This window comes from Thamnophis sirtalis, unplaced genomic scaffold, assembly GCF_051295495.1.
Source record: "Thamnophis sirtalis isolate CommonGarterSnake01/CBP01778 unplaced genomic scaffold, rThaSir2_p1.2 scaffold_4, whole genome shotgun sequence".
NCBI lineage: Eukaryota > Metazoa > Chordata > Lepidosauria > Squamata > Natricidae > Thamnophis > Thamnophis sirtalis.
Window position 1 is genome coordinate 8,118,263 of NW_028261384.1, and position 27,526 is coordinate 8,145,788.

At 44.7% G+C, this 27,526-nt stretch overlaps 2 protein-coding genes across 2 annotated transcripts in view; both read left to right on the forward strand.

Moving 5' to 3' along the window:
* The first annotated feature begins 1,692 nt into the window (after positions 1–1,692).
* On the forward strand, positions 1,693–8,286 carry LOC148045764 (sodium channel protein type 5 subunit alpha-like). Its single transcript, XM_087712434.1, has 4 exons — positions 1,693–1,926; positions 3,347–3,465; positions 3,762–3,872; positions 8,154–8,286. The coding sequence occupies exons 1-4, from the start codon at positions 1,693–1,695 to the stop codon at positions 8,284–8,286; spliced, it is 597 nt and encodes a 198-aa protein (XP_087568560.1).
* A 9,151-nt stretch (positions 8,287–17,437) lies between these two features.
* LOC106539743 (sodium channel protein type 5 subunit alpha-like) overlaps positions 17,438–27,526 on the forward strand; it is a 65,444-nt gene continuing 55,355 nt past the window's right edge. The window contains exons 1-5 of the mRNA XM_087712432.1: positions 17,438–17,524; positions 18,954–19,163; positions 20,061–20,124; positions 21,750–21,891; positions 26,961–27,158. Coding sequence (XP_087568558.1) covers positions 17,479–17,524; positions 18,954–19,163; positions 20,061–20,124; positions 21,750–21,891; positions 26,961–27,158 — 660 coding nt within the window. The 5' untranslated portion in view covers positions 17,438–17,478. The remainder of the gene's footprint in view (positions 17,525–18,953; positions 19,164–20,060; positions 20,125–21,749; positions 21,892–26,960; positions 27,159–27,526) is intronic.

Genomic DNA, 27,526 nt, shown 5'->3' on the forward strand with positions numbered 1-27,526 from the left:
GTCGACGGGGAAGCCTGATTCACTTTGCAACCATGTTACTTAACTTAACAACTGCAGTGATTTATTTAACAACTGTTGCAAGAAAGGTTGTAAAATGGGACAACTGCTCTCACTTAGCAACATGAAATTTAGGCTCAATTGTGGTCATAAGTCAAGAACTATCTGTCTTTAAAAAAAAATGGCATCTTTACTCCAGAACTTTCCACCCCAGCCAATCAGAAATCAGAAACAGAGATGGGTTGCTACCGGTTCATACTGGTTCAGGCGAAACAATAGTGGATTTTGCAACTGGGTCACCAAACCACTAGGCATGTCCCCAAACTGGTTCCTTGATTGCCCATGCCATTGCTGGCATGTCTTTTACTACTTTTTAAATGTTCTGCGCATGGTCAGAGCAATATTTTAGCAACTGTCCACATGCGTTAGTGCAAAATGGCAAGCACAGCAAACTGGCAGTAATGCTGGCAGCCTCACCCCTAATCAGAAAACCTCCATTTAAGGACTGCAATTTAAAAAGTGACTTATGACCAGTTCTCACACTTATGGCTGTTAAAGTACTGTGTCTCCACAGTCGTCAGATTTCAGGGGCTGGGCAACTGGCTTGTATTTATGGTAGTTGCAGCATCCTTGTGTCCCTGAAATTGTCACTTGCAACCTTCCTAGGGAGTTCAGACAACCAAAGTCAATGGGGCGAGCCAGATTTGTTTAAGTATTGCATGATTCACTTAACAACTGTAGAGATTCACTTAACAACCATGGCAAAAGGTCATAAAATGGGGCATGGCTGACAGCTGTCTTGCTTAGCACTAGAATATCTGGGCTCAATTGTGGTTTTAGGTCAAGGATTATCTGTATTGTAGTCCTATTTCATTATATAGTTTACTTACTTTACTTTATTGTCATTACACATGGTACAATGAAATTAAATGCCGTCTTCAGTGTACACTATAACTATAAAATTAAAAACACAAGCATACATCCTTTACTTTCTATATAATTGAAATTGAAAACCCGATATTGCGCTACACCATAGAATTCAATATAGTTACTGCCCTATTCAGCCTATTTGTCCTTGTTTTTATAGTCCTGTACCGTCTGCCAGATGGTAATAGTTCAAAAAAAAAGAAGAAGGTTGAGCTGGATCTTTAAGAATACTTTGAACTTTCTTAAGGCAGCGGGAGCTATAAAGCTCTTCCAAGGAGGGGAGAGGGCAACCCAGGATCCTCTGGGCACTGATGTTGATCCTCTGGAGCAGTGTTTCTCAACCTTGGCAACGATGTCTGGACTTCAACTCCCAGAATTCCCCAGCCAGCGAATGCTGGCTGGGGAATTCTGGGAGTTGAAGTCCAGACATCTTCAAGTTGCCAAGGTTGAGAAACACCGCTCTGGAGTGTTGTATGTTTTGTCATTGTGCAATTGGCAAACCAGACACAGATGCAGTAAGTTAAAATACTCTCTATGGTGCAGCAGTAAAAGGTCACCAGCAGTTTTTCATTCAGTTGTTGTTTCCTTAGGAGTTTCAGGTAGCATAATCTTTGCTGGGCCCATATATTTACGGTGTGGATTGGCTTCCTTACTTTCTTACTCTGCTTCTTCATTAATGTCAGTCAAAGAGCGTGTGGCGTCTGAGTAGCTTAACCTGCCCAATATTTTTAGGTTATCATTCTGTTCCATAACAAGAACGATGCAAAAATGGCTACTGGGGCATTGCTGGGTGCAGAAAACTTTCACCGATTCACTCCTGAATCCTTGGCCACCATCAAGAAACGTATCATGGACAAGAAGGACTTGCCACCCGCAGAGAAGCTGAGGCCCCAGCTGGATCTCCAGGCTTGCAAAAAAGTCCCTGCCCTTTATGGAAACCCCCCTGTGGAACTTACTGCAGAACCCTTGGAAGATCTTGACCCCTACTATCATGATCACAAGGTATAGTAGCTTATTGTGAGCCAATGGTATAATTAGTGTTGCAAGAAAAAAACAGGCATCCATACTATCATATGTGGTGGACTTGTAAAAAGGTAAAAGCATTTTGGATAAAAATATGGTGGATTATGCAAAATGTTCTTTAAAAAAAAAAGGATAAAGTTCACCCCTCAGTTATTCTTGTTAGGTATAATTACTGATTGCACAGTTATAGAGATTAACTTGACTTTGCATTTAATAACGGCAGCAAGACTGTTGGCGCAATACTGGAAGAAGGAAGATTTGCCTACTATTCAAGGGTGGGTTTCTCGCCCCGTTCCAACCGGTTTGGTTGGAACGGGGCCGGCGGCGTCCTCATGCACGCGCGCAGTGCAGGCATGCGTACTAGCGTCTGTGCGATGCTCCAGCTGCTCCTGGAGGATCGCGCAGGTGCTGTATGCGTCCTGCGCATGCGTGGAAGCGCAGAACTCGTCAAAACCGGGTAAGAAACGCGGGCGTGCGGGTGGACACTTCGGCGTTCCCGGAAATTACTTACTTCCAGGTTTGCCGACCAACCGGTTCACGGGGACCACCGCGAACCGTCTGAAACCCACCCCTGCTACTATTCAAGAATGGACATTAAACGTAACAAACCTAGCAGAGTTGGCTAAAATATCAGCATATCTCAAGGATCACTCAAATGAGAGATAAAAACTGGAGAGGAGAAGATGGATTGACTATACTCAAAATAAATAGGGGACTAAGAAATTCCTAATAGTTTATGACTGAAGAAACAAGGAATGATATAATCTATTTAGAGTTAGCCTAGCAAAGAGGAGTTAAAGCTCAAATGAAAGATGATACTAACTTTTTTGAAGTTTATTTTAGAACACCTTTGTTAAAGATTTATACCCTGTATTGGTTCTGGGAAGTCGGGGGCGGGGGGAAGGTTGGGGGGGTGGGGTTCGGGTGGGGAGGGCGGGGGGGGGGTAAACATTTGTAAAAGTTTTTTTTTCTAAAATTTTCAATAAAAAAACCCAACAGACATCTATTGCAATGGGCTTTTAGAGAGAATGAGATTAGTTTTTTCAAATGCTTGCTTGAAATCGTATCGAGGCAGCATCTATCCAAACTTTATTGGCTTCAAAAAGTTAACCAGGGTCAATTCTCAAGAGGTCTTGGATGGGAGACCACTAGGAAGGCTCAGATTGGACTAGGACATCAGGAACATTGCTACACTATGAAGTAGGAAACCATTTCTATGAGGAGTTCTTGGTGCTCTCTGAGCTTGGTTGTTTTCTTGCAGACGTTCCGTTCAGGCATGAAATGCTCTAATCTTTGCTACTGGTTCATGTGGTCGTAAGTCGAGGACTGCCTGTTCTTGGGGAGCAATTGGATTTTATGAGAATCTTTCCAATTAATGTCTTTTTTTTTCCTTCTGCAGACATTTATGGTCTTGAACAAAGGAAAAACAATCTTTCGATTTACTGCCACAAATGCTTTGTACATCTTCAGTCCTTTCCACCGAATCAGGCGGATGACAATTAAAGTTTTAGTTCATTCATATCCTTTACATAATTGCTTCCTCTCCACTCACCCTTCTGTTTTCACTCTGGCTTTTTATTTTATTTCACGAGGAAGTCCCTATGTTCTCCAGGAGAAATGCAAGGAAATGCTTGGTGTTTAGAGATTAAATAATTTCTCCCCGGGCTAGTTCGGTGTTATTAATTTTTATCTCTTTTAAATAAATTGGGAATCGGAAGCAACAATTTAATGTGGACAGTATTTGTGAGCTAATGGACAGGGAGGACTAGTGTCATGTTCCTAAAACATCATTTTCCTGAACTCCTATAATTCACATTGTTTACTTGGTTTATCATGGTCACTATTTTAACGAATTGCGTTTTCATGGCTCTTTCGGATTCATCACAGACAAACAGCAAAGAGAACTCTTCAAGCAAATACGTTGAGTAAGTAGTTTTATCAATATTGTTCCATTTTCATTGCAATGCATTATTGCATTAAAAAAGGGTGAAAAAAGTAAAGTCTCTGCAGATTTTACCCTGCTAGTTGTTGCAGACACTAGGGGGCGCTGCTCATCATTGTGTCAAGGCAATTGAGCCAGTGCTGTCTGAATACATTTCCATGATCATGTGGTCAGCATGACATCATTAAGGGCGGTGCTCATCTCCATTTCAAAGCCAAAGAGCCAGCGCTGTCCGAAGACATCTCTGTGGTCATGTGGCTGGTATGACTAAATGCTGAAGGTGCACGGAACGCTTTTTCCTTCCCACCAAAGGTGGTTCCTATTTTTCTACTTGCATTTTTACATGCTTTTGAACTGCTAGATTGGTAGGAGCTGGGACAAATAACGGGAACTCACTCTGTTATGCGGCACTAGGGATTTGAACCGCCAAACTGCCGACCTTTCTGATCGACAAGCTCTGTGTCTTAGTTGCTGAGCCACCAGGTCCCTCTTTAAAAAAATATAAAAATATATATCCACCTCCAAATGTTCTGTAAACTTTAAGAATGATTATAGAGTAACAACAGACAGAGAGACCCCTTAGTGTGTCTTTATATAGAAATTGTGTATGTGTATATGTGTGTGAGAGAGAGGACTATCACTCAATATTTTGAATTCATTTTTCCTATATATTTATTTGCCTATAGTAAAACCACAACTTTCAACTTTTGGGGCACACCAAACAATATTTGCAGACCAACACCTGCATTTTTCAAAAGTTGTGTGGTGATTTCAAAATAATAAACTCAACACATTACAGATAGTCCTTGATTTACGACCAATTATCACTTAGCAATCATTCAAAGTTATGACTGACCCCCCTGCAAAGGTACTTATGACCTAGTTTCACTCCCCCACAGCCAGGTGACTTTTGGGCACTTGGCAACCAGCCTACATTTGTTTGAAGTGCCCTGTCATGTGGCTACAGCTACAAGGAACCATGTTGATGCAGTGGTTAGAACGTAGTATTGCAGGCTAATTCTGCTGACTGTCAGAAGTTCAATCCTGACCAGCTCAATGTTGGCTCAGCCTTCCATCCTTCCGAGGTGGGTAAAATGAGAACCCAGATTGTTGAGGGTAAATAGGCTGACTCTGTAAACCGCTTAGAGAGGGCTGTAGAGCAGTGTTTCCCAACCTTGGCAACTTGAAGTCCGGACATCTTCAAGTTGCCAAGGTTGGGAAACACTGCTGTAGAGCACTGTGAAGCAGTATAAAAATCTAACTGCTATTGCTATTATGCTTTTTTTCCTGAAAACCAGTATTTACCAGTAGTTTCTGGCAATGCTCACCCCAGAATGAGCAATGGCTTTGCTTAACGACTGCCACAAATAAAGACCACACAATCAGGTCAGTCAAGTGATGATGTCCTTTATGAGTGTCACAACATACAACCATAATTAACAAACTCCATTACATTTGTAAGTCATAAAGAAATCAATATTAATTAGTAAAAACATACACACTGGGAAGATTGTGTGAAAATGTGCTTGGGAGGTGTGCTAGAAAATGCACACGTGCTCTTGCTGAATTTATAAGCTGATGAAGAAATGGAGATGAGATAAATTTCCATTTGGAAAAAACAACAACAGTAACAGTAAAACGATGGAGGCTCTGATTTTATCAGCAAAAATCTTACATCTTACATCAGAACTGATATGTAGCTGAACTAACTCAAAGTTTTCTACTACTTCCTGGAGAGATATCTGTTGCGAGACAAATACCAACAGCACTTAGACTTATATACCGCTTCACAGTGCTTTCCAGCCCTCTTTAAGTGGTGTAGAGTCAGCCTCTTGCCCCCAACAATATGGGTCCTTATTTTATCAGAAGGATGGGAAGCTGAGTCAACCTTGAACCTGGTGAGACAACAGAAATATAAGTACAGGTAATCCTCAAGTTACGAATGTAATCGAGCCTGGCTATTACATTCGTAATCCAAGGATTTGTGGGAGTGAATCACATAACTTGAATGTAATCACTTCTGCTTTTGCCCACATATTCGCTAATTGAATGTGTGAGTCATTAAGAGCACGGTTCCACCACAAAACCGCGGTAGACAAAAGCGTGGTTGACGAAAGCGCGTATGTGACGTCATCACAGCGCGACGAAAAAGATCGAAAAATGTAAAAATAAAGCGAAAACCTTACCCTAACCCCCCCAAACCTAACCCTAAACCTAACCCGAAACCTAACCCTTAACCTAACCCTAAACCTAACCCTAAACCTAACCCTTAACCTAACGAAAAACCTAACGCTAACCCTTAACCTAACGCTAAACGTAACGCTAACGCTCTAAACCTAACCCTAACCCTTAACCTAACCCTAACCCTAACCCTTACCTTTATGTGAATCGGCTTGCTGTAATTTAATTTTTATTTCAATTTTTTGATCTTTTTTGTCGCGCTGTGATGACGTCACATACACGATTTCGTCGACCGCGCTTTTGTGGAACGCGGTTTTGACGGGTCACGTAAGAGCACAAGGTAACTCATCCTAGTGCTTCTGACCACCCAAGGCTTCCCTTGACTTATTGAGATATCTCATACTCCACTTTCAAACTTTCAAACTTTAATGGTATTTGTATGCCGCCCACTCCCTAGGAACTCTGGGCAGCTCACAGCAAATAAAACAACAATAAAAACATTTAAAACATTTAAAATTACAAAATTAAAATCAACACAGCATCCATTACATCAAATGGGGCTGGAATACTCAACAGCCCCAGGCCTGCCGGAACAACCAGGTTTTGGTCGCTTTACGGAAGGCTGGGAGAGTGGTGAGGATCCAGATCTCAGCAGGAAGCTCGTTCCACAAGGCCAGTGCAGCTACAGAGAAGGCCCTCCCTCGGGGAGCCGCCAACTGGCATTGTCTGGTCGACGGCACGTGGAGGAGGCCCAACCTGTGTGATCTTATTGGTCATTAGGAGGTAAATGGAGGGAGGCGGCCTCTCGGGTAGCCAGGTCCGATACCATGTAGGGATTTAAAAGTAACGACTAGCACCTTGAAGCGAGTCCGGAGACCGATAGGAAGTCAGTGCAGCTCGCGGAGGATAGGTGTAACATGGGTGTACCTCTATGTATCCACTCCCCATCCTGCCCAACTGGGTCTCTTATTTTACTTAGATTTCGATGATCAACAGAGCTGTCTCCTCTCCAGCCTTGAGCCAAAGCTTGCCGAAGCTGAAGGGACCAAGATGTGACCCTACAGGTTTTGGGTTCTCTTTGCAAAAAGCTTTTGCAGATGAAAGCAGAGGGACTCGTGTGTCCCTCCGACCCTCGCTTACGGTGTCAAAGGCAATGTCCCCTCTAATTTTTTTTCAGTGTGAGCGGAAAAGTATAGTGTTTGAGCGGCATATTTTCATGCCTGAGCACCTGAATTTTTTTCACAGATGTCACCTAAGACAACAACAAAATCAAAATAGTCCAAACAAACAGTTAATGCATAAGTAAGCTGAGGAGCAAGTTCTCAACTAAAGAAGCAATATAAGAAAGAAATATAAAAAGCTCAATATGCCAAAACACTTATTTTAGTCTTCATTTAATTACTTGTATTGTAGTCTGATGTAACATCTTTTTAAAGTTAACAAAAACTTAGTTATAGGCCATCTGCTTGCCCATCTCTCTCTGATCTATCAGAAACCAGACGACAGGACCTACACTTGTTCAGCTTAAAATTTGGTGGACTATCTATAGCCATCTATCAAGCTATCTGAAGGAGAGGCCCTTCAGATAGCATGATCCCAAGCTGTTTATATGTTAAAGCCTAATGCTAGCAGTGTATCTTAAACTGGACTTGGAAGTTGGAAACAAATGTGGTGTTAGTACAAATGATGCAAAATAGATTTAATAGAAGAGGAATCTTAAGGTGGGGGGGGGATCTTAAGGGTACCTTGAATAAACATAACTTTGAGTTTCAAATAATACTGATTTTGTTGTTGTCTTAGGTGACATCTGTGAAAAAAATTCAGGTGCTCAGGCATGAAAATATGCCGCTCAAACACTATACTTTTCCGCTCACACGGAAAAAAAATTAGAGGGAACATTGGTGAGGACTACCTATAGCCGTAAATGTGAGGTTCTCAGGCGAATTCCTCCAATATCTCTACACGGGATCTGGCATTCTCACCCAAAGTTTTCTTAGAGGAAGGGGCAGACTAATACACTGGCATCCAAGGTCTGAAAAAGTGCTGACCCTGCCTTGTGTTGACCTGTTTTTCCTCTAATCAGGTATACCTTCACTGGAATTTATACTTTTGAATGTCTGATCAAGATTCTGGCAAGAGGGTTCTGCTTGAATGAATTCACCTTCCTCCGGGACCCATGGAACTGGCTGGATTTCAGCGTCATCGTGATGGCGTAAGTGTCACCCTTCTCCTCTGAACAATCTATAATTAAGGAGCGGGTCTCCTTAGTTTTTTCCCCAAGAGTTGGCAGTATTTATTTATTTATTGTTCGTTTGTTCCATGGCTCTTCCTTATTCTTCCAGTCCAGATACTAGTATCTGAGCAGCTTATATTCCCTTCCTATCCTGTTTCCCTGAAAATAACACCTCCCTGGATAATAAGCCCAATCGGGCTTTTGAGTGTATGCGCTAAAAATAAGCCCTCCCTGAAAATAAGCCCTCCTTGAAAATATTGCAACACAGCAACAGCCATGAGATGATCACGCTCGCCACCTCCTGCACCTAACAAATAATAAGACCTCCCTGAAAATAAGGCCAAGCGCTTATTTCAGGGGGGGGGGTCAAAAGAAAATAAGACCCTATCTTATTTTTGGGGAAACACAGTACGTTATAAAGATGGTAGAATAAAACAGAAAAAAATACAAAACAAAGTAATGATGACCTTGGTACTCAACAACTTTGAGTACCAATTTGGTACTCCACGCATTCTGACATGAACATTTTGTCCCAGTATTCATTGTTTGTTTGGTACTCAATGCACAAGCTAAAACTTGTCAGTGGTGGTTGCTTTCTGACTCTTTACATTTTTCCTTGTGGGAAAAATTCATTTGGTACTCACTGTTTTTTTGGTACCCATTACACCTCCCAGAACCAATTAATGATGGGTAATGAGGTACCATTATCAGTATATTAACAGCACTACTGAAAAAAAAATATTATAACCACAAAATTAACAATTTGGTTGGTCAAACAATTAGCCAGGAAAATTCTTAATGCTGCGTGATTGTAATTCCGTGTAAAAAAGTATTGAGTTAAATCTATCCATTTGTCCCCAATCAGAGGAGCTATTGCTCGGTGCAGTTATAATAACATAGTGCCATTAAATGCTTTGCATGAAGGTTAGTATGGGAAGATGGGGCTTGTAGTCCTAGCATGGTTGTCGAAAAGCAGATTCCAAGAGACTGACTTGAAAAATTAATGAGTTTTTGTGTTCTGAACCTTCGTCAAACATATACATCTTCTTGGCTGAAAAACAAAAAAAGCAAAGATGAATGACTTGTAGTATCAATCTTTCTACTGCTATTGGAAAAATATTGTAATTTAAGTTAATAGATAAATAGGTAAATAAATGTTTGTATGTATGTATGTATGTATGTATGTATGTATGTATGTATGTGTCTGTGTGTATATGTGAATACACACACACACATTTTGCGGAATTAGGTGGAAGTTTTCATAATGCATGAGTGGGTTTATCCATTAGGAGGCCATTCTTGATTTATGACCACAGTTGGCACTATAATTTCAATCGCTAAGCAACACAATTGTTAAGTGAATTGCCCCCAAGTTTATGGTCTTTTTTTCCCATAGTTATTAAGCAAATCACTGCAATAGGTAAGTGAATCAATTTAGTGCTGTTGTAACTTCAAAGAGCCACTAAACAAATAGTTGTGAGGACTGTCTCTAGCAGTGTTAGTGTTGAGGGCCAAAACAGGAGCGCATGCGTGGGGGAACACCAGAAACCGGAAGAGCAGCTCCAGAGTGCACATGCATGAGAGCGCTGGAAACCGGAAGAACAGTTTCCCAGCGCACATGTGCATGCCGGGAAGCTGAGCTTCCAGTTTACGGTATGCATATACATGCTGGTCACTTGGTCTTAATGGTTTCTGGCATGCATGCATCCATGAGGACCAGCTGGCCAGCATGCATGCGCATGCTGGAAACCGGAAGCTCAGCTTCCTGGTGCATGCATGCACACCAGGGGACTGGTGCTCCCACAAGCACGACGACCAGCTGGCTGGCATGCATGTATGCACCAGAAACTGGAAGCTCAGCTTCCCAATGCACACATACGCACCAGGAGGTGGCTTTTCTGATCTCATGCATGTGAAGACCAGTTGGTTGGCACACATGAACCCAGAAGAACAACGGGCGATGGCTGGCGTGCCAGAGAGATGGCTCTGCATGCCACTTCTGGCACATGTGCCATAGGATTTATCGTGTCCTCGTAATCCAAGATGACCAATCTGTAAATATGGTTCCATTTATTCTCTACTTCTGGTTGGGAAATTCTGGGAGTTGAAGTCCACTCATCTTTAAGGGGCCAAGATCTACAAGCCACTAAAATATGACAATGAAATTGTCATCCATTCGGTTCCACCACAAATGCACGAACGACAAAAGCGCGCCTGACTAAACCACGGTGACAAAACCACGCCGACGAATGAGCGCTGAAGCGCGCCGACAACAGCGCGCCGACAGAAGCGCGCTGTAACCCTAACCCTAAACCTAACCCTAAACTTAACCCTAAACCTAACCCTAACCCTAAACCTAACCCTAAACCTAACCCTAAACCGTACCTTAACTTAAATCGCGCTTCTGTCAGCGCGCTTTTGTCAGCGCGCTGTTGTCGGCGCGCTTTTGACATCGCGCTTTTAGCATCACGGTTTTGTCGGCACGCTTTTGTCGTTCGTGCATTTGTCGGGTCACGATCCATTCTGGCAACTTTCCAAGTTTTCAAGAGCCAGGCAGCCTGGCTACTAAGATACCCCACCATCACCACCACCCACACACTATGGAAATGTTCCCAAGCCTGAATTTTTATGTCAAGGGAGAAAAAAGGATCAATATTTTGAATTCTCTGATAAGAAGCGTCACATTTTAAGCCCATAAACCCTCCTGAAAGGAAACCAAAGAGGCAATTACAGGCCTCATGAGGCCGTTCCGATGTCTTGTTGTACAGAGAATAATCCTGTTTGAAAGACGGGGAGGAACTCTGCCAAGATTCAGAACAGTGGTGGGATTCAAATTTTTTTACTACTGGTTCTGTGGGTGTGGCTTGGTGGGCGTGGCTTGGTGGGCGTGGCAGGGGAAGGCTACTGTAAAATCTCCATTTCCTCCCAATCAGCTGGGACTAGGCGACAGAAAATAAATAGGGGCGGGGCCAGCCAGAGGTGGTATTTACCGGTTCTCCTACTCAAAATTTCCGCTACCGGTTCTCCAGAACTAGTCAGAACCTGCTGAATCCCACCTCTGATTCAAAAGTAGGGAGACCCTGAGTGTGTGTGAGATGACTCCCGTGGAAGCTTCCCCTGATACCTCTCCAGGTGTCAATTTGGAGGAGGATGAACCACTCCCAGACAATTTTGGAGGGGAGTTGGTCAACCAGCTGGCTGAGAGGAATTTGGCTGAACCACAACTGCAGCAGCACAGCTGAGGCTTCAGGTGGGGAAAGCAGACACCTGTGGCTGGTGAGTGACGAGAAGGACGAACTGCCTTCTGCACCTCGCCTGAGAACACACAGCACCAGGAGTTAACACTTAGACTTATATACCACTTCATAAGTGCCTTTACATGCCTCTCTAAGTGGTCTACAGAGTCAGCCTATTGCCCCCAACAATCTAGATCCTCATTTTGCTGACCTCAGAAGGATGGAAGACTGAGTCAACCTTGAGCCAGTCAGGATCGAGCTGCTAGCAATTGGCAGAATTAGCCAGCAATACTGCTTTTTCAACCACTGCGCCACCAAGTAGGGCAGAGAAAAGGCAGGAGCAGCGAAGGTCATCCCGATCACTCGCGAGGAGGCAGCCTCTTTAATAGGCTGCACCAGAAATTGGCTGTTTAGCACAGCAGTCAGATGGAGACAATGCGTTGATTTCCTAGCTACATTTTTCTTGTTTGTTGGGATCCCTGCCTTGATTAACCCTCTGTCTTGACTTTGTATCATGGTTTGTGAATAGACTTTTCTTGCCTCTTATGTTGTGGGTTTAATTTCGCCTGGTGAATTTATCCTGTTTGGGAAACTTTCAAGTGCCCTGTGGACACCTTGGCTATTGCTCTCTGGACTAGCATTGACCTGCTTTTGGCCGGACTTAATTGGGACAGTTCTGGGTTTTTAGTGAAGGGAATTGATGGGGAATATTAATTAACCCTGTAAACTGCCGTTATGTATATGTGTATATGAGCGTGTTTCTACAGAGAGGGGTAAAAAAAAGTCCAGAAAGTGACTACAATCAGGTGAATATTTTCATGATACATAGAAAAAGGGGCAGATTTTTTTTTGCATGGTCGGGACTGTCATTTTGATGTTCTTCAACCTTCTCCTGTGGGCACCTCTGAGAAAGAGGCTTAAATTTCTCCATGAGCAATTAATCCCCAGTTGTCAGACTTTCCACTTGTGTCTAATTTTTGCATTGATTTGCATATTTGTTTTGAATTTATTTTGCACTTATTTATTTTGCAAAAACGCCAGCCCAGAATGCTTCAATAACCATTTTTTGCTACTAAAGTAGCCTCGTGGCAAGACAGGCTGCAAGTGCATTTGATAATTGTCAGGGCCCTGGTCTCAGGCTGTTGTTGCTAAATGCCAGGTCTGTGGTTCACAAAGCTCCCCTCATCCGGGACCTAATATTAGACGAGGGGGCAGACCTGGCATGTATTACTGAAACCTGGCTGGGCCCGGAGGGAGGAGTCCCCCCTCTCTGAAATGTGCCCAGAAGGGTTTCAGGTGCTTCATCAGCCGCGATCTCAGGAAGGGGTGGGGGAGTGGCTGTCATCATCCGAGGATCATTAGTTCCTCGTAGGATCCCTGCTCCGGAGCTTGTCGGCTGTGAGTCCTTGTTGGTGAAGTTGGACCTTCAGGGTCAAGTGGGCCTGTTGCTAACATACCTTCCTTCCAACAGCATTGCAACAGCCCTCCCCTCACTCCTCAAGTCAGTAGCCGAGCTGGTGGTAGAGTTCCCCAGGCTTATGGTGCTGGGGATTTCAACCTGCCTTCACTCGGTGGACACTCTGATGGGGCGCAGGAGTTCATGGCTTCCATGACAGCCATGGACTTGACCAAGTAATCCAGGGTCCGACTCACTCAGCGGGGCACACGCTTGACCTCATATTCCTCTCAGAGCAGTGGAGGCGTGATCTAGATTTGAGGGGCATTAAGATCTTGCCCTTGTCATAATCTGATCACTTCCTACTGAGGCTTGACTTTTGGAGACCAATCCCCCACTGTAGGGAGGAGGAACCGATTAGGTGGTTCCACCCCAGGCGCCTGATGGACCCTATGGGATTTCAGATGGCGCTTGGAGAAATACCTGACACTCTCGTCCACAATCCGGTAGAGTCCTTAGTCGCAGCCTGGAATACAGCGGCGGCGGGGGCCCTTAACTGGATTGCACCTTTACGGCCTCTCCGAGGTAGTGGATCCAGGAGAGGTCCTTGGTTCACCAAGGAACTCCGGGAGATGAAACGCCAAAAGAGACGCCTAGAGCGCCGCTGGAGGGCCAGTAATTCCGAGTCAGACCGAGCACTGATGAGAGCCTTTATCAGGACCTATCTCGTGGCAATACGGGTGGCGAAATGTGCGCATTTTGCCGCTCTTATTGCATCCGCTGAATCGCGCCCAGCCGCCTTGTTTAGAATAGCCCACTATAGTTTATAGTTTATAGTTTATTGGAATTTGTAGGCCGCCCTTTTCCCTGAGGGGACTCAGGGCGGCTCACATAAACTAGGAAGGGGGGGGATACAGACAACAAAATAGAGACAAATACTAAAATGGTAAGCAACATACATTCATCATTCGGGAGGGGTCACTATCCTTATCCCCAGGCCTGGCGGGCGAGCCAGTTCTTCAGGGCTGTGCGGAAGGCTTGGACGGTGGAGAGGGTGCGGATCTCTACAGGGAGCTCGTTCCAAAGGGCCGGGGCTACTGCTGAGAAGGCCCTCCTCCTTGTAGTTGCCAGCCGACACTGGCTGGCCGATGGAATGCGGAGGAGGCCTAACCTATGAGATCTTATTGGTCGCAGGGATGTAATCGGCAGAAGGCGGTCTCTCAAGTATCCAGATCCACTGCCATGAAGGGCTTTATGGGTGATTAACAGCACCTTGAAGCGCATCCGGAGATCGACAGGTAGCCAGCGCAGCTCGCGGAGGATAGGTGTTATGCGGGTGAATCGAGGAGCACCCGCAATCACTCGCGCGGCTGCGTTCTGCACTAGCTGAAGTCGCCGGATGCTCTTCAAGGGCAGCCCCATGTAGAGCACATTGCAGTATTCCAGCCTAGAGATCACTAGGGCCCGAGTGACTGTTGTGAGAGCCTCCCGATTCAGGAAGGGTCGCAACTGGCGCACCAGGCGAACCTGGGCGAATGCCCCCCTGGTCACAGCCGTTAGGTGGTGGTCAAATGACAGCTGCGGATCCAGGAGGACTCCCAAGTTGCGAACCCTCTCTGAGGGGTATAGAATTTGACCCCCCAGCCTGAGTGATGGTATATTAGTCAAATCTTTGGGAGGAAAACACAACAGCCACTCGGTCTTTTCCGGGTTGAGCACAAGCTTGTTAACCCTCATCCAGTCCATAACGGCCTCAAGACCCCGGCTCACCACATCCACCGCTTCATTGAGTTGGCACGGGGCGGACAGATACAATTGAGTATCGTCCGCATATTGATGGTATCTGATCCCGTGCCTGAAAGGGAGGGATGCGGACGACCCTTTACAAGGTAGAGCTGAGGAATTTGTCCAGTTTCTAATGGATAAAGTCGCTCGGATTCAGACAGATCTGGACTCCAATTGCGCAGTACCAGCTGAGGTACCGGGGGAAGGTCTTGAGTGAATTTTATGGAGCGAGTTTCAACTTGTCACTCCTGAGGAAGTGGACAAGGCCATGGGAGCAGTGAGTGCCTCCACCTGTATACTGGACCCGTGTCCCTCCTGGCTGGTCCTTCCCGCACCTCTTAAAGGATACAGTGGTGAGACCCCTCCTGAAGAAACCTTCTCTGGATCCAGCCATTTTGAGTAACTATCATCCAGTCTCCAACCTCCCCTTTGTTGGGAAGGTTGTCAAGAAAGTGGTGGCCTTTCAACTCTGACGGTCCTTGGATGAAAGCGATTATCTGGATTCCTTTCAGTCCAGTTTCAGGCCTGGTTACAGCACGGAAACTGCTTTGGTTGCGCTGATCGATGATCTCTGGCGAGCCAGGGATAGGGGTCACTCCTCTATCCTTATGCTTCTTGACCTCTCAGCGGCCTTCGATACCATCGACCATGGTATCCTTCTGTGACGGTTGCGGGAGGTGGGAGTGGGAGGCACCGTTCTTCAGTGGTTCTCTTCCTACCTCTCTGACAGGTCACAGTCAGTGTTGGTCGGAGGGCAGAGGTCGACCCCTAGGCCCCTCAATTATGGGGTGCTGCAGGGTTCGGTCCTGTCCCCCCTCCTATTTAACATCTACATGAAGCCGCTGGGTGAGATCATATGCCGGCACGGGATTAAATATCATCAATATGCGGATGATACACAGTTGTATCTGTCCGCCCCGTGCCAACTCAGTGAAGCGGTAGAAGTGATGTCCCAGTGCCTGGAGGTTGTTAGGGTCTGGATGGGAACAAACAAGCTTGTGCTCAATCCCGACAAGACCGAGTGGCTATTGATGCTCCCTCCCAAAGATGGCCCAGCTACTCTATCTCTCAGCCTGTGGGGTGAAATTATACACCCCTCAGAGAGGGTTTGCAATTTGGGAGTCCTCCTGGATCCGCAGCTGACTCTAGAACATCATCTTTTGGCTGTGACCAGGGGGGCCTTTGCCCAGGTTTGCCAATTGCGACACTACCTGGACTGGGAGGCCCTTCGGATAGTCACTCACGCCCTCGTCACCTCAAGACTGGACTACTGTAATGCGCTCTACATGGGGCTGCCCTTGAAGAGTGTTCGAAGACTTCAGCTTGTCCAGAATGCAGCCGCGCGAGCGATTGTGGGTGCACCTTGGTACACCCATGTTACACCTATCCTCCGTGAGCTGCACTGGCTGCCCATTGGTCTCCGGACATGCTTCAAGGTGCTAGTCGTTACTTTTAAAGCCCTACATGGTATCGGACCTGGTTACTTGAGAGATCGTCTCCTGCCAATTACCTCCCAAAGACCTATTAGATCCCACAGACTAGGCCTCCTCCGAATTACATCTGCTGGCCAATGTTGGCTGGCAATTCCCCAGGGGAGGGCCTTCTCTGTGGTTGCTCTGGCCCTCTGGAACGATCTCCCCGTTGAGATCCGGATCCTTACCACCTTCCAGCCTTCCGCAAAGCAACTAAGACCTGGCTGTTCCGGCAGGCCTGGGGCTGTTGAATTTTCCAGCCCCATCCGAGGTTACGACTGTTGGTGTATTTTAAATTGTTTGTCTTTTTATTTTTATTTTATACCCCCCTCCCCTTCCGATTAGCCGCCCTGAGTCGTCCGGGAATAGGGCGGCATACAAACCAAATAAAACCTTAAAACCTTAAATCATAATAATTGCAATAGGCAGCTTTAAATGAAACAGTTTACATTCTACAATGATACCTTTAATATTATTAAATGACAGCATCTGTTTATCCCAGATCTTTGTGAAGAACTTAACAAGGTGACAAAAACGTCAAATCCAGTCTGAACATAGCAATAGCAATAGCAGTTAGACTTATATACCGCGTCATAGGGATTTCAGCCCTCTTTAAGCAGTTTACAGAGTCAGCATATTTGCCCCCAATAACAATCCGGGTCCTCATTTTACCCACCTCGGAAGGATGGAAGGCTGAGTCAACCCTGAGCCGGTGAGATTTGAACAGCCAAACTGCAGAACTGCAGTCAGCTGAAGTAGCCTGCAGTGCTGCATTTAACCACTGCGCCACCTCGGCTCTCTCTCTCTGGCGTTATGTGTGTAATACCATCATCTTCATTTAAGGACCCCATAATGCCTTGCGGGCTGGAGTCTGGGAAACTGAATGGAGCTAGCAAAGTGTTTTCATGGCCAGATGCCCTTCCTGTCACCAATGTGGATTTTTGTTCAGCAGATATATTCTCAGAGAAATAGTTGCCTCTACCTAGGATCGAACTCACAGCCTCCTGATTGTGAGTCGAGAGCTCCGCCTCTAGGCCACCACACCACTTCTATGTTTGAGAAGACCATAATAATAATATTGTTGCTGGACTAGACAGAGGTTGGTACTCTGATCAATTCCTGATAGCTGTTTCTTCCCACTGATTGGTGATGCTTAATGGGAGTTTAAACAGAATCAACCCTCTCTCCCGGATCTGGAGCAGGGCCTAACACTGACATTTGCTGTATGTTGATGTTACAGGTATATAGGAGAGTTTATTGAACTGGGAAATGTCTCTGTCCTTCGGATGTTCCGAGTGTTGAGAGCATTGAAAACAATTTCCATTGTCCCAGGTATGATTTTTTTGGAATAATTTCTCATGGTGATAAGAATAACAAAACAACAGAGTTGGGAGGGATCTTATAAAGAAGGACATAAAGTGAGATTTGGACATTAAGTGTGAAACCTACTGGGTCAGGCTGGACAGCCTCTCGGGGCCCCTTTACTTCTACATTAAAAAGCCACATAGGCAGAGTTGCAGCTTGCAAAAGAACAGGAAGCAAGTGCCTAACCACAAGATGTTCCAGCCAACGTCCCTACGTCAAAAGTCCAAACCACAAGGTTCAGATAAAGTTCGTTAATAACACGTAAGCCATTCCTGTAACAAAAGGAGAAGTAAGACCCCATCTCCTTATAAGGCTTTCTCCTCAAGGTAACCACTAAGAAATGAGTTAAGTGTCTCCGTGTTACGCTGCCTTTGAGAATGTATAAGAACACGTGCTTCGATAATGAAGGCTGTTCAGAACTTGCAATGCTAGCCATGGGCTGGCTTTCTGAACCTGGCTGCCAAATAAACCTTTCCTGTATCCTGAGAAGTCTAAAGCCTGTCATTTTCTGCAACACTTGGAGGTCTTTTAGTCCAACCCTTTGCTCAAGCATTATAAGCTATACCATTTCAGACAATCTCTTAATCTCTTCTTAAAAACCTCCAGTGTTGGAGGGCCCACAAGGTCTGAAGATAATTAATTGCTCTCACTATCAGGAAATTTCTTCTTAATTCTATGTGGGGGGGTCTACCTTTCATTAGTTCCCCCCCCCCATTGCTTCTTGTCCTGCCCTCAGGTGCTTTGGAGAAAAGGTTGACCCCCCCTCTTCTTTGTGGCAGCTCCAGAGCTATTGGAAGATTGCTATCACATCATGCCTAGTCCTTCTTTTCATTAAACTAGACCAGTGATGGCAAACCTTTTAGACACCGAGTGCCCAAACTGCGTGCATGCACACATGCCCAAACGGAAAGGTCATGGACATGTACACATGCACAGCAGAGACCCGAAGGCCAGCTGGCAGGGCATCCCAACACTGTCAGTGTGGCAAGAGGTAAGATCTCTCTCTCTTTTTTTTGTGAGCTTCTGTTTTTGTCGTTTGCAGCAGCTCACGAAAAGAAACGCCACAGAGATCTGACCTGGGGCGATGGCGTGCATGCCAGCAGAGAGGGCTTTGCATGCCACCTCTGGCACGTGTGCCATAGGTTTGCCATCATGGAAACTAGGCGTACCCAATTGCTGCAACCTTTCTTCGTATCTTTAGCCTCTAGCCTTTGTTTCTCTTCACTGCACTTTTTCTAGAGTCTCCGCATCTTTTTTTATGTTGAGATTAAAGGTTTTCCAGGGATCCTTGTTGCTTTCTTGTTTCCATTACCCAAACTAGGCAATATCACTAGCGCTGATGTTCCCCCAGTTCTTATGATCTTGACATTTCTTTCATTCTTGTACCTGCCTGCAGGTCTGAAGGTTATTGTTGGAGCTTTGATCCAGTCGGTGAAGAAACTCACAGACGTGATGATCTTGACTGTTTTCTGTTTGAGTGTCTTTGCCCTCATTGGCCTCCAACTCTTCAAGGGGCACCTGAAACAGAAATGTGTCAGGAACTATACGGAATTTATCAATCAGAGCATAAGTAATATTTCCTATGATACTTTCATCAACAATAAAGGTAAGATACCTAAGCTCCTGCCAGGACAATTAAGGCATCGTATATTTGGGCCTCCTCTTTGCGCTACGTATGGAAAATGGGGGGAAAGATATATATCCCAGAATGAGGCAGTAAGAATTCAATCTCATATTTGGGACTTAAAAAAACCTCAGGATGTAGGGAGATTGTCTTGATCTTTTTTTATTTAAAACTAGCTGATAATCCGTAGTTGCTCGGGTATTTATTTATAGGGGGGGGGGGAAATGTCCAGACCAAACATAATTTCTAATGTTGGATTTTCCCCCTTACGAGAGGGAGTCCCCTTGTGGAGTACTGTGAAGCCGTTACCATGGCAACTCCACAACACTGTACAGTAGAAGCCATTTTACGGCAGTGCAGTAGCAGCCATTTTAAGGCACAACAGGCTGCATCTTAACAGAACACACATCCCGAGGGGCTTTAGGGGTGTCTTACTCCCACAGTATTTTTTTTCTAGAGAGTAAGTCATCTGTGTACCATGTTTGGTTAAAATTGCTCCAGATGTTCCAGAGTTATGCTGGAACGAACACACACACACACACACACACACACACACACACACACACACACACACACACACAATGTGGCTTCATTCAGGATATGCTGCTGAAAACTACTTTCCTGCATAAATGCATATTAGCAATTTTGTATTTAAAAACAACATATCCAGAAAGGCAGGGGGGGGGGGGATAAAGATGTATTTTTGACTGAATATTAAGAGAAAGATGTTTCAGAAGAATCTGGAGAGATGGAATGGAAGAAAGTTTGGGAAAACCGGGATGAGTTGTTTGCCGGACATCCTAATATTTTGACGATCGAAAACCATGGGCCTGAGGAGCTGTTCCATTATTTATAGAGTTGGTCTTTCTGATTTTGCAGAAAACTACCAACTGAAAAAGGGCACTGAAGACTATTTGTTGTGTCGCAATGGCTCAGATGGAGGGTAAGTGGGTCTAGCTATTATTTGCATATTTGAAAATTTCTCCCTTGATTTGAAAGCTCAGGATGGCTGCATTTCAACAGGATAAGAATCTGGATATTTTTCCCCCTATTGTTCCTGCTGTGACCACAGGCAGTCCCCGACTTACGACCGCAATAGAGTGCAAAATTTTCATTGATGAGCAAGACAGCTGTTAAGTGAGTTATGCCCCATTTTATGACCCTTTCTTGCAACCTTTGTTAAGCGAGTCACCCCGTTGTTAAGTGCCCTGTTGACTTTGCTTGTCAAAAGTTTGCAAAAGGGGATCACATGATTCCGGGACACGACAACCGTCATTAGTACATGTCAGTTGCAAAGCGGCTGAATTTTGATCACATGACCATGGGGATGCTACAATGGTTACAAGAGTGAAAAATAGGCATAGGTCACTTTTTTCGGTGCTGTCGTAAGTTCGATTTGTCACTAAATGAATGGTTGTAAATCGAGGACTACCTGTACTCATCAAATTTGGATTCTGCAGTTGAACCATGAACTGAGAGTAGTTAACAATGAAAAAATAAAATACCAAGAAAGGACAAATAAAAATGTCCCTTTCAGTAGACAGGAGCACCAGGAAAAAAATAAACCTTAAAAACCTACATGAGACAAGTTTTAACTTCCCAAACAAACTACATTCCACTCCTACATAGGAGTCTCTAATTCTAAATGTTGTAAGAGAAACATCTTCCCCCATAGGCCCCAAAGCCGAAACGCTTACTTAAAGACAAAAGTCAAATCTAGCGAATCAAAACTTGAACAGATGGAGAGTTTCACAGTATCCTATGGCCTACAAACGCATAAACAAGGACATAAAAAAACATTTAGAGCAAAATACATTATTTTCACTTAAGAAGTTCAGCTAGCAGGGTTTTCCTCCCCCTTAACGGATGTCACTTTACACTTAGGCCAGCCCCCTAACTTCAATGGGGATTGCGTGGGGATTGAACTGCAGGCATATTCCATCAATAGTTTGGATCCCTGTATGTCACAGGTGCCAAACTTGCCGTTATGTGACGTTTCATGACATTTCCCTCCTTCGCGGAGCCTGGGGGTGAGGCGTGGCCTGCGCGTGACGCATCTCGCCTGCAGGCCACCATTTTGACACCCCTGATGTAGGTCCTCACCTAACGACCATATGGGATTCACTCAACAACAGCAATTAGGGTTGTCAGAATTGCCATTGTTACAAGTAGAGGAATCTCTTAATCGCCACATCCACTTAGATCAGGGATGTCAAACCGGATTTCTTTGGGGGCCAGCGGGGGGGCAGGGGGGGGGACAGATGGAACAGACACAAAGCAGGGCATGAGGACGGCCTCCAGCAGTACTCTGCCAGCCAAAAACGGGCTGCGTGGAGGCTGCAGGTGCCCCCCCCCTGTGCCCCGTTTTGGTCCGCAGAAGCACCATGGGACAGTGATATTTCCAGGCCAGCCCCGCAGTGCAGATTTAAGCACCCCAAGGGCCGGATCTGACCCGCGGGCCTTTAGTTTGACAACCCTGTCTTAGAGATACAGTGGCTGGTCCCAAATATGGTCATGAATTGAGGACTACCCGGACTCTACTTTAAATGAGAACATTGTCTTTTTTAGGACCTGCCCACCACAATACGCATGCCTGAAAGTCGGAGATAATCCTGATTTTGGCTTCACCAGCTTTGATACTTTTGGCTGGGCTTTCTTGTCCTTGTTCCGCCTCATGACGCAAGACTACTGGGAACGCCTCTACCAACAGGTCTCTGTGTGTGTCTGTGTGTGTGTGCGTGTGTGTGTGTGTGTGTGTGTAGCTCTTTTTAAAATTTCTCTGCAGCTTTGCTAAAGTTGCTTTTCCTCATGCAAAGTCGCAAATGGGCTTTTCCAAATTGGAATTTCTTTTTTTGTTTTTCCCCTTGGAAAGGTTTCACTTCCCCTCATTCAAGAAGCTTCTTTAGTTCTGGTAGAAAATAGAAGGATTCATTTTCTTTGCAGTCCTCTGGTCCGTTTGCCCCGCTGAGAGTCGTTAAGGCCACTTGAGGGATTACCATATATTTTTTTAATATAAGACGCACCTTTTTCCTGCCAAAAAGAGGCTGAAAATCTGGGTGTGTCTTATACACTGAATACAGCATTTTTTGCCTCCCGAAACCCCGCCCCCTTCACCAAAATGACCATGCATAGCCTTTAGGAGGCTTTCAGAGTGCTCCTGGGGGCTGTGGAGGGCAGAAATGAGCGAAAAAATTGCCTTTTTTTTGGCTCAATTTTGCCTCCCGCAGCCCTCAAGAGCACTCTATAAGCCTCCTAAAGGCTATCCATGCCCCTTTTTTGAAAAAAAACAAACACCGGGGACATTTTTGGGAGTTTTGCAGAGTACAAAAACCTTTTTTTTACATTTGCCTCTTCAAAACCTTGGTGTGTCTTATACTTCGGTGTGTCTTATACTCCAGTGTGTCTTATACCCTGCAAAAATACGGTATCTGTATCCTCAGAGTCACCTGAATCAGAGTGCAAATGGGTGTAAAACTTTTTTTGGGAGTGTTTGAAAGACCTGTTTTCAGGGGGGCAGGGGAATACAGGAAAGTTAAGTTGCCTGTTGGAAAAAACACCTTTGGGACAACCATGACTTGGATGATTGAGAATCTGCACAGGCATTTACTCAAAGAAAGCTCTCTCCGTGCACAAATCTATTCTATTGGATGAAATCTATTGCTTAGTTCCCTGCTTGGCTGCTGGTGTATGTTCTCTTTTGACCTGATTGCAGAGTTTATTTACTGATTTAATAAAATGTTTACACCCCATCTCTGGTCCCCCAAGCATCCTAAAGTAAAGGAAGGCAGCATGAATATTGTTAGCACAGGGGAGTATTTTTAATTATGATGGCCTCCCGCAGCCTGAAGTGCTGGTAGGTTCACTCCATGAACGGAAAACTCTTTTCCCCTCGTCTGAGCTCACCCTGAGAATGATAAATAAATTAGACTACATGGGGTCACTGGATCAATGCTTGGGAATCTCTCAAAGATTAGGGGGATCCCTGCAGCTTGATAAGTAGCTAGGCATGTAGGCAATGTGTAATTGTGGGAAATACCATGAAAAATTTAATGGAAAGAATGCTTGGTTTCCACAACTTGCATTTTTGCCCAGTTCCTCTTATTTTGGAGTTTTAGAAAGAATGTTGAGCAAAGATTCTACATAGTGGTGGGTTTTGCATTTTATTACCACTGGTTCCCTGTGCACACACCTTCCACGCATGTGCTTTGTTCGTGCATGGACCTTCCGTGCATGTGCCCAGCCTCAAAAACATGCCTAAATATGATGGCATAGAGCTGATTTCAATCCGAACCAGCTGAATATCACCTCTGATTCTACATATATACAATGCAATACAATAGTGAGTTGGAAGGGACCTTGGAGGTCTTCTAGTCCTGTGACCTGTCAAAACCGCGCTCGACTAAGCCGCACCCGTTTAAACCGCGTCGCCAACAGGGCGACAACAGCCAGCGCGGAGAAAGAAGGGCACTTTAAATAGCGCTTTGAAAGCAAGCTGATTCAACTTAAGGTAAGGGTTAGCTTTAGGGTTAGCTTTAGGGTTAGCTTTAGGGTTAGGTTAAGGGTTAGGGTTAGGTTTAGGGTTAGGTTAAGGGTTAGGGTTAGGTTTAGGGTTAGGTTAAGGGTTAGGATTAGGGTTAGGGTTAGGTTAAGGGTTAGGGTTAGGTTTAGGGTTAGGTTAAGGGTTAGGGTTAGGTTTAGGGTTAGGTTAAGGGTTAGGGTTAGGTTTAGGGTTAGGTTAAGGGTTAGGATTAGGGTTAGGGTTAGGGTTAGGGTTAGGGTTAGGGTTAGGGTTAGGGTTAGGGTTAGGTTAAGGGTTAGGGTTAGGGTTAGGGTTAGGGTTAGGGTTAGGGTTAGGGTTAGGGTTAGGGTTAGGGTTAGGTTAAGGGTTAGGCTTAGGATTAGGTTTAGCGGGGTTAGGTTTAGGTTTAGGGGTTAATTTTAGGTTTAGGGTTTACAGCGTGCTTCTGTCTCCGCGCTGTTGTCACCCTGTTGATGATGTCAGCGACACGGTTTATTCGGGCACGGTTTAGTCGAGCGCGGTTTTGTGGTGGAACCTTCTAATCCAACCCCCCTGCCTAGTCAGGAAACCTTATACCGTTCCAGACAAATGGCTATCCAACATCTTCTTAAAGACTTCCAGTGTTGGGGCATTCACAACTTCTGGAGGCAAGCTGTTCATATTCTGATGTTCATTGCACAGTTTTGGTACTCCTCATTTGGAGCACCTCAAGTTGGTCAAGATGTGGGACAGCTTGGGTCAGTCCTACTGTTAGACTCTGCCTAAGATTTGGAGTGTCATGAAAGACATGGGTGGACTTAACTTTCCATTTAAGGAACAGGACATTAATAAATAGGCCCAGCCATTTCTCACCTGCTGGATGTCCTTCACTAGACAGGGGTACAAAGCTGTAACAAATAGCCATTTTATTTATATATCAGCTTTATTTTTATTTTTTATAAACAAGTCCAGGAGGCGAAGATATCTCCTTCTCCCTTCTATTTTCCCAACCCTGTGAAATGGGTTGGGTTGGGTTGAGAAAGAGTGATTGGACCAAAGTCACTCAGCTGACTTTTATGCCTAAGGCAGGATTAGAACTCACCATCTCCTGTGATTGGTTGAAAGTTATCTAGGCAGCTTGCCTCCAGAAGTTGTAGGTGTTCCATCACTGGAGGTTTTTAAAGGCAGGAGAACCAGTTGTCTGAAATGGTATAGAGCCTACTGCTTCAGTTGGACTAAAAGACCTCCACGGTCCCTTCCAGCTCAGTTCTGATTGAGTAGAATCAACCTCTGCCTTCAGCATCTTCCAATATCTCTGCTACCCAGTATTTGTTGATCAAAATGTAATACTTGCCTATCTCCCTCAGAGAGAGATGTGCAAATATAATTGCTTGCTTGCTTTAGCTGAGTACCCAGGATGACCTTTGAACCTATAGGATAAGGAGCGTGAGTGGGAACCCACCTGAACCGGTAGTAAAAAAGATTAGCAGCCCACTTCTGATAAGGATCCTACAGAGAATATTATCTGTATTCCTGGAATTTCTGTATTCCTGTAACACTGTATTCCTTGGTGCTCAGTGAGCCCACAACACCACAATGGTGGGGCAACACAGCAAGGCCTATGGAGCTAATCTTTGGGGCATCCTATTCTGATTTAATAAAGGAGCTAAAACTTTATTAATGTCTCCAGCCATTGTTACTTCAAGATGTTAATTATAACATTTAATCACCAATATTTTTTTAAAAAAAGATTCCCATACTGCTGATTTCTCAATCCACTGTAAATCTTGATTGCACATTTATCAAAATGATTACACCCCTTAGCAGAGTGTAAGTTTCCACTGATGGGTACCACATAGCTCTAGAATAGGAGCAGCTGGGAGGGAATGGTTGAAGTTGAAACATCCGAGGGCAGGGAAAGAAGTAAGAGCTGGAAAGAGAAAAAAAACAACCTAGAATTAAGGAGAAAGTTCCTGTCAGTGAGAACAACTAATCAATGGAACTGCTTGCCTCCAGAAATTGTGGGTGCTCTGCTCCTTCTTGGGAGGTTTTAAAGAAAATATTTGGTGCCCATTTGTCTGCAATGGTATAGGAGTCTCCTGCTTGAGCAGGTGGTTGGACTAGAAGACCTCCAAGGTTATCTCCAACTCAGAGGTGGGTTCCTACCACTTCGCACCTATTCGGTAGAACCGGTTCGTCAAATCTACCGAACCGGTTAGAAGAGGTTCCACCAGTGGACCCGGAAAGCAGGCCACACCTACAGAAGAGGTTCCAAAATTTTTTGAAACCCACCACTGGTCCTTGGATACGATTATTCTACACTATCATGCTCCTATTTATAAAACTCAGTGCCTCTGTGAAAGGGAAGGATGACTCCTGCGTTTGTGGTGCAATCAGAACATTGCGTGTGTTGAAGTTGTTTTAACGCAAACCAAAGATGCCTTTTAAAAAACAAGTTTACATCCTATTCTCATGCATGCCAGTGCTGCGTGTGAGGTAATTTAAGGTGGTTCTGACAAGTGTCGTCGGCATCTTCATATCCGGTCACATGGCGGCAAGCCACTCCCATCTGGTCACATGGGTGGCAAGCCACTCCCACAAAGGAGGCCACACCCACAGAGTAGGTTTGAACAATTTTTGAAACCCCCCACTGCTCCAACTCTGTAATTCAGTAATTCTGTAAATGCTAATCAAAGATTGTGTCAGAAGAATTATTTGGGGTTCCAACTCGAGCTGGGGTTGCACAAAAATAAATAAAAATGAGATCCAGAGCTATAAGGAAAGAAGAAATATTTATTCCTAAAAGCAAACAGTTTGCCTTTAGGGGCAGCTGTAGAGAAATGGGGTACGGCAACAGACATTTATGGGGGAGTTTATCATGGTATGGAAATCCCTACATGCTAATTCTAGGGTGACACTTGAAGGTCGTGTGTGTGTGTGTGTGTGTGTGTGCGATGTTTATTCTTGTAAACATGGAGTTCTTCAAGAACTAATTTAACTAACTCTATTGTGCTTGAAGACCTTATCCTTTGATATGTGGATTAGGTGTGGAAAACATATTTAGGTGTTTGAGGAAGTTTGGGTAAAGGATTCCCCACCCCCCACCCCATTTTCTCATTCTGCTTCTTTCAGCTTGACTGTCAGTAATCTAGTGGAAATGCTGATTACTCAACCATGGTGGACTCTGTTAATGTATTAAGGGACGATGGAAACAGTGTAAAGAATAATATATTGTGATACAAAGCTTCTCACAATTGGTTAATCTACTCTTCTAATTTCAGACACTGAGAGCATCTGGGAAGATCTACATGCTGTTTTTCGTGCTGGTCATTTTTCTGGGCTCGTTTTATCTGGTCAATCTAATCTTAGCTGTGGTCACCATGGCTTATGAAGAACAGAGCAAGGCCACCATTGCTGAAACAAAGGCCAAAGCGGAAAAATTACAGGAAGCCATGGAAATGCTAAAAGAAGAGCAAAAGGTTTCTATAACTCTGGCTGCTTTCATTAAAACGACTAAAAGAACATTGTGCAAGCCTCCACTTGTTGCAGAAAGGATAAACCTGGGCAGAGGAAGTCCAAAAAAAGCTAAGATGTCAGTTACAAGTGTGTAATTGAAGCCCCTCCCATTTTTACATATTTCATCATATATAAATACATTTCAGGAAATAGGGAGGGGCTTCAATTGTATGTTCATGGCTGCCATATTGACTTTTTTTTTTCAATGATCTTACCCCACCCCGCTCCTTGCAGGCTCACCAACAGTGGTGGGATTCAAATAATTTAACAATTGGTTCTCTGCCCTAAAGGGACTCAGTGGCTCACTGGCTAAGATGCTGGTCTTGTTGAT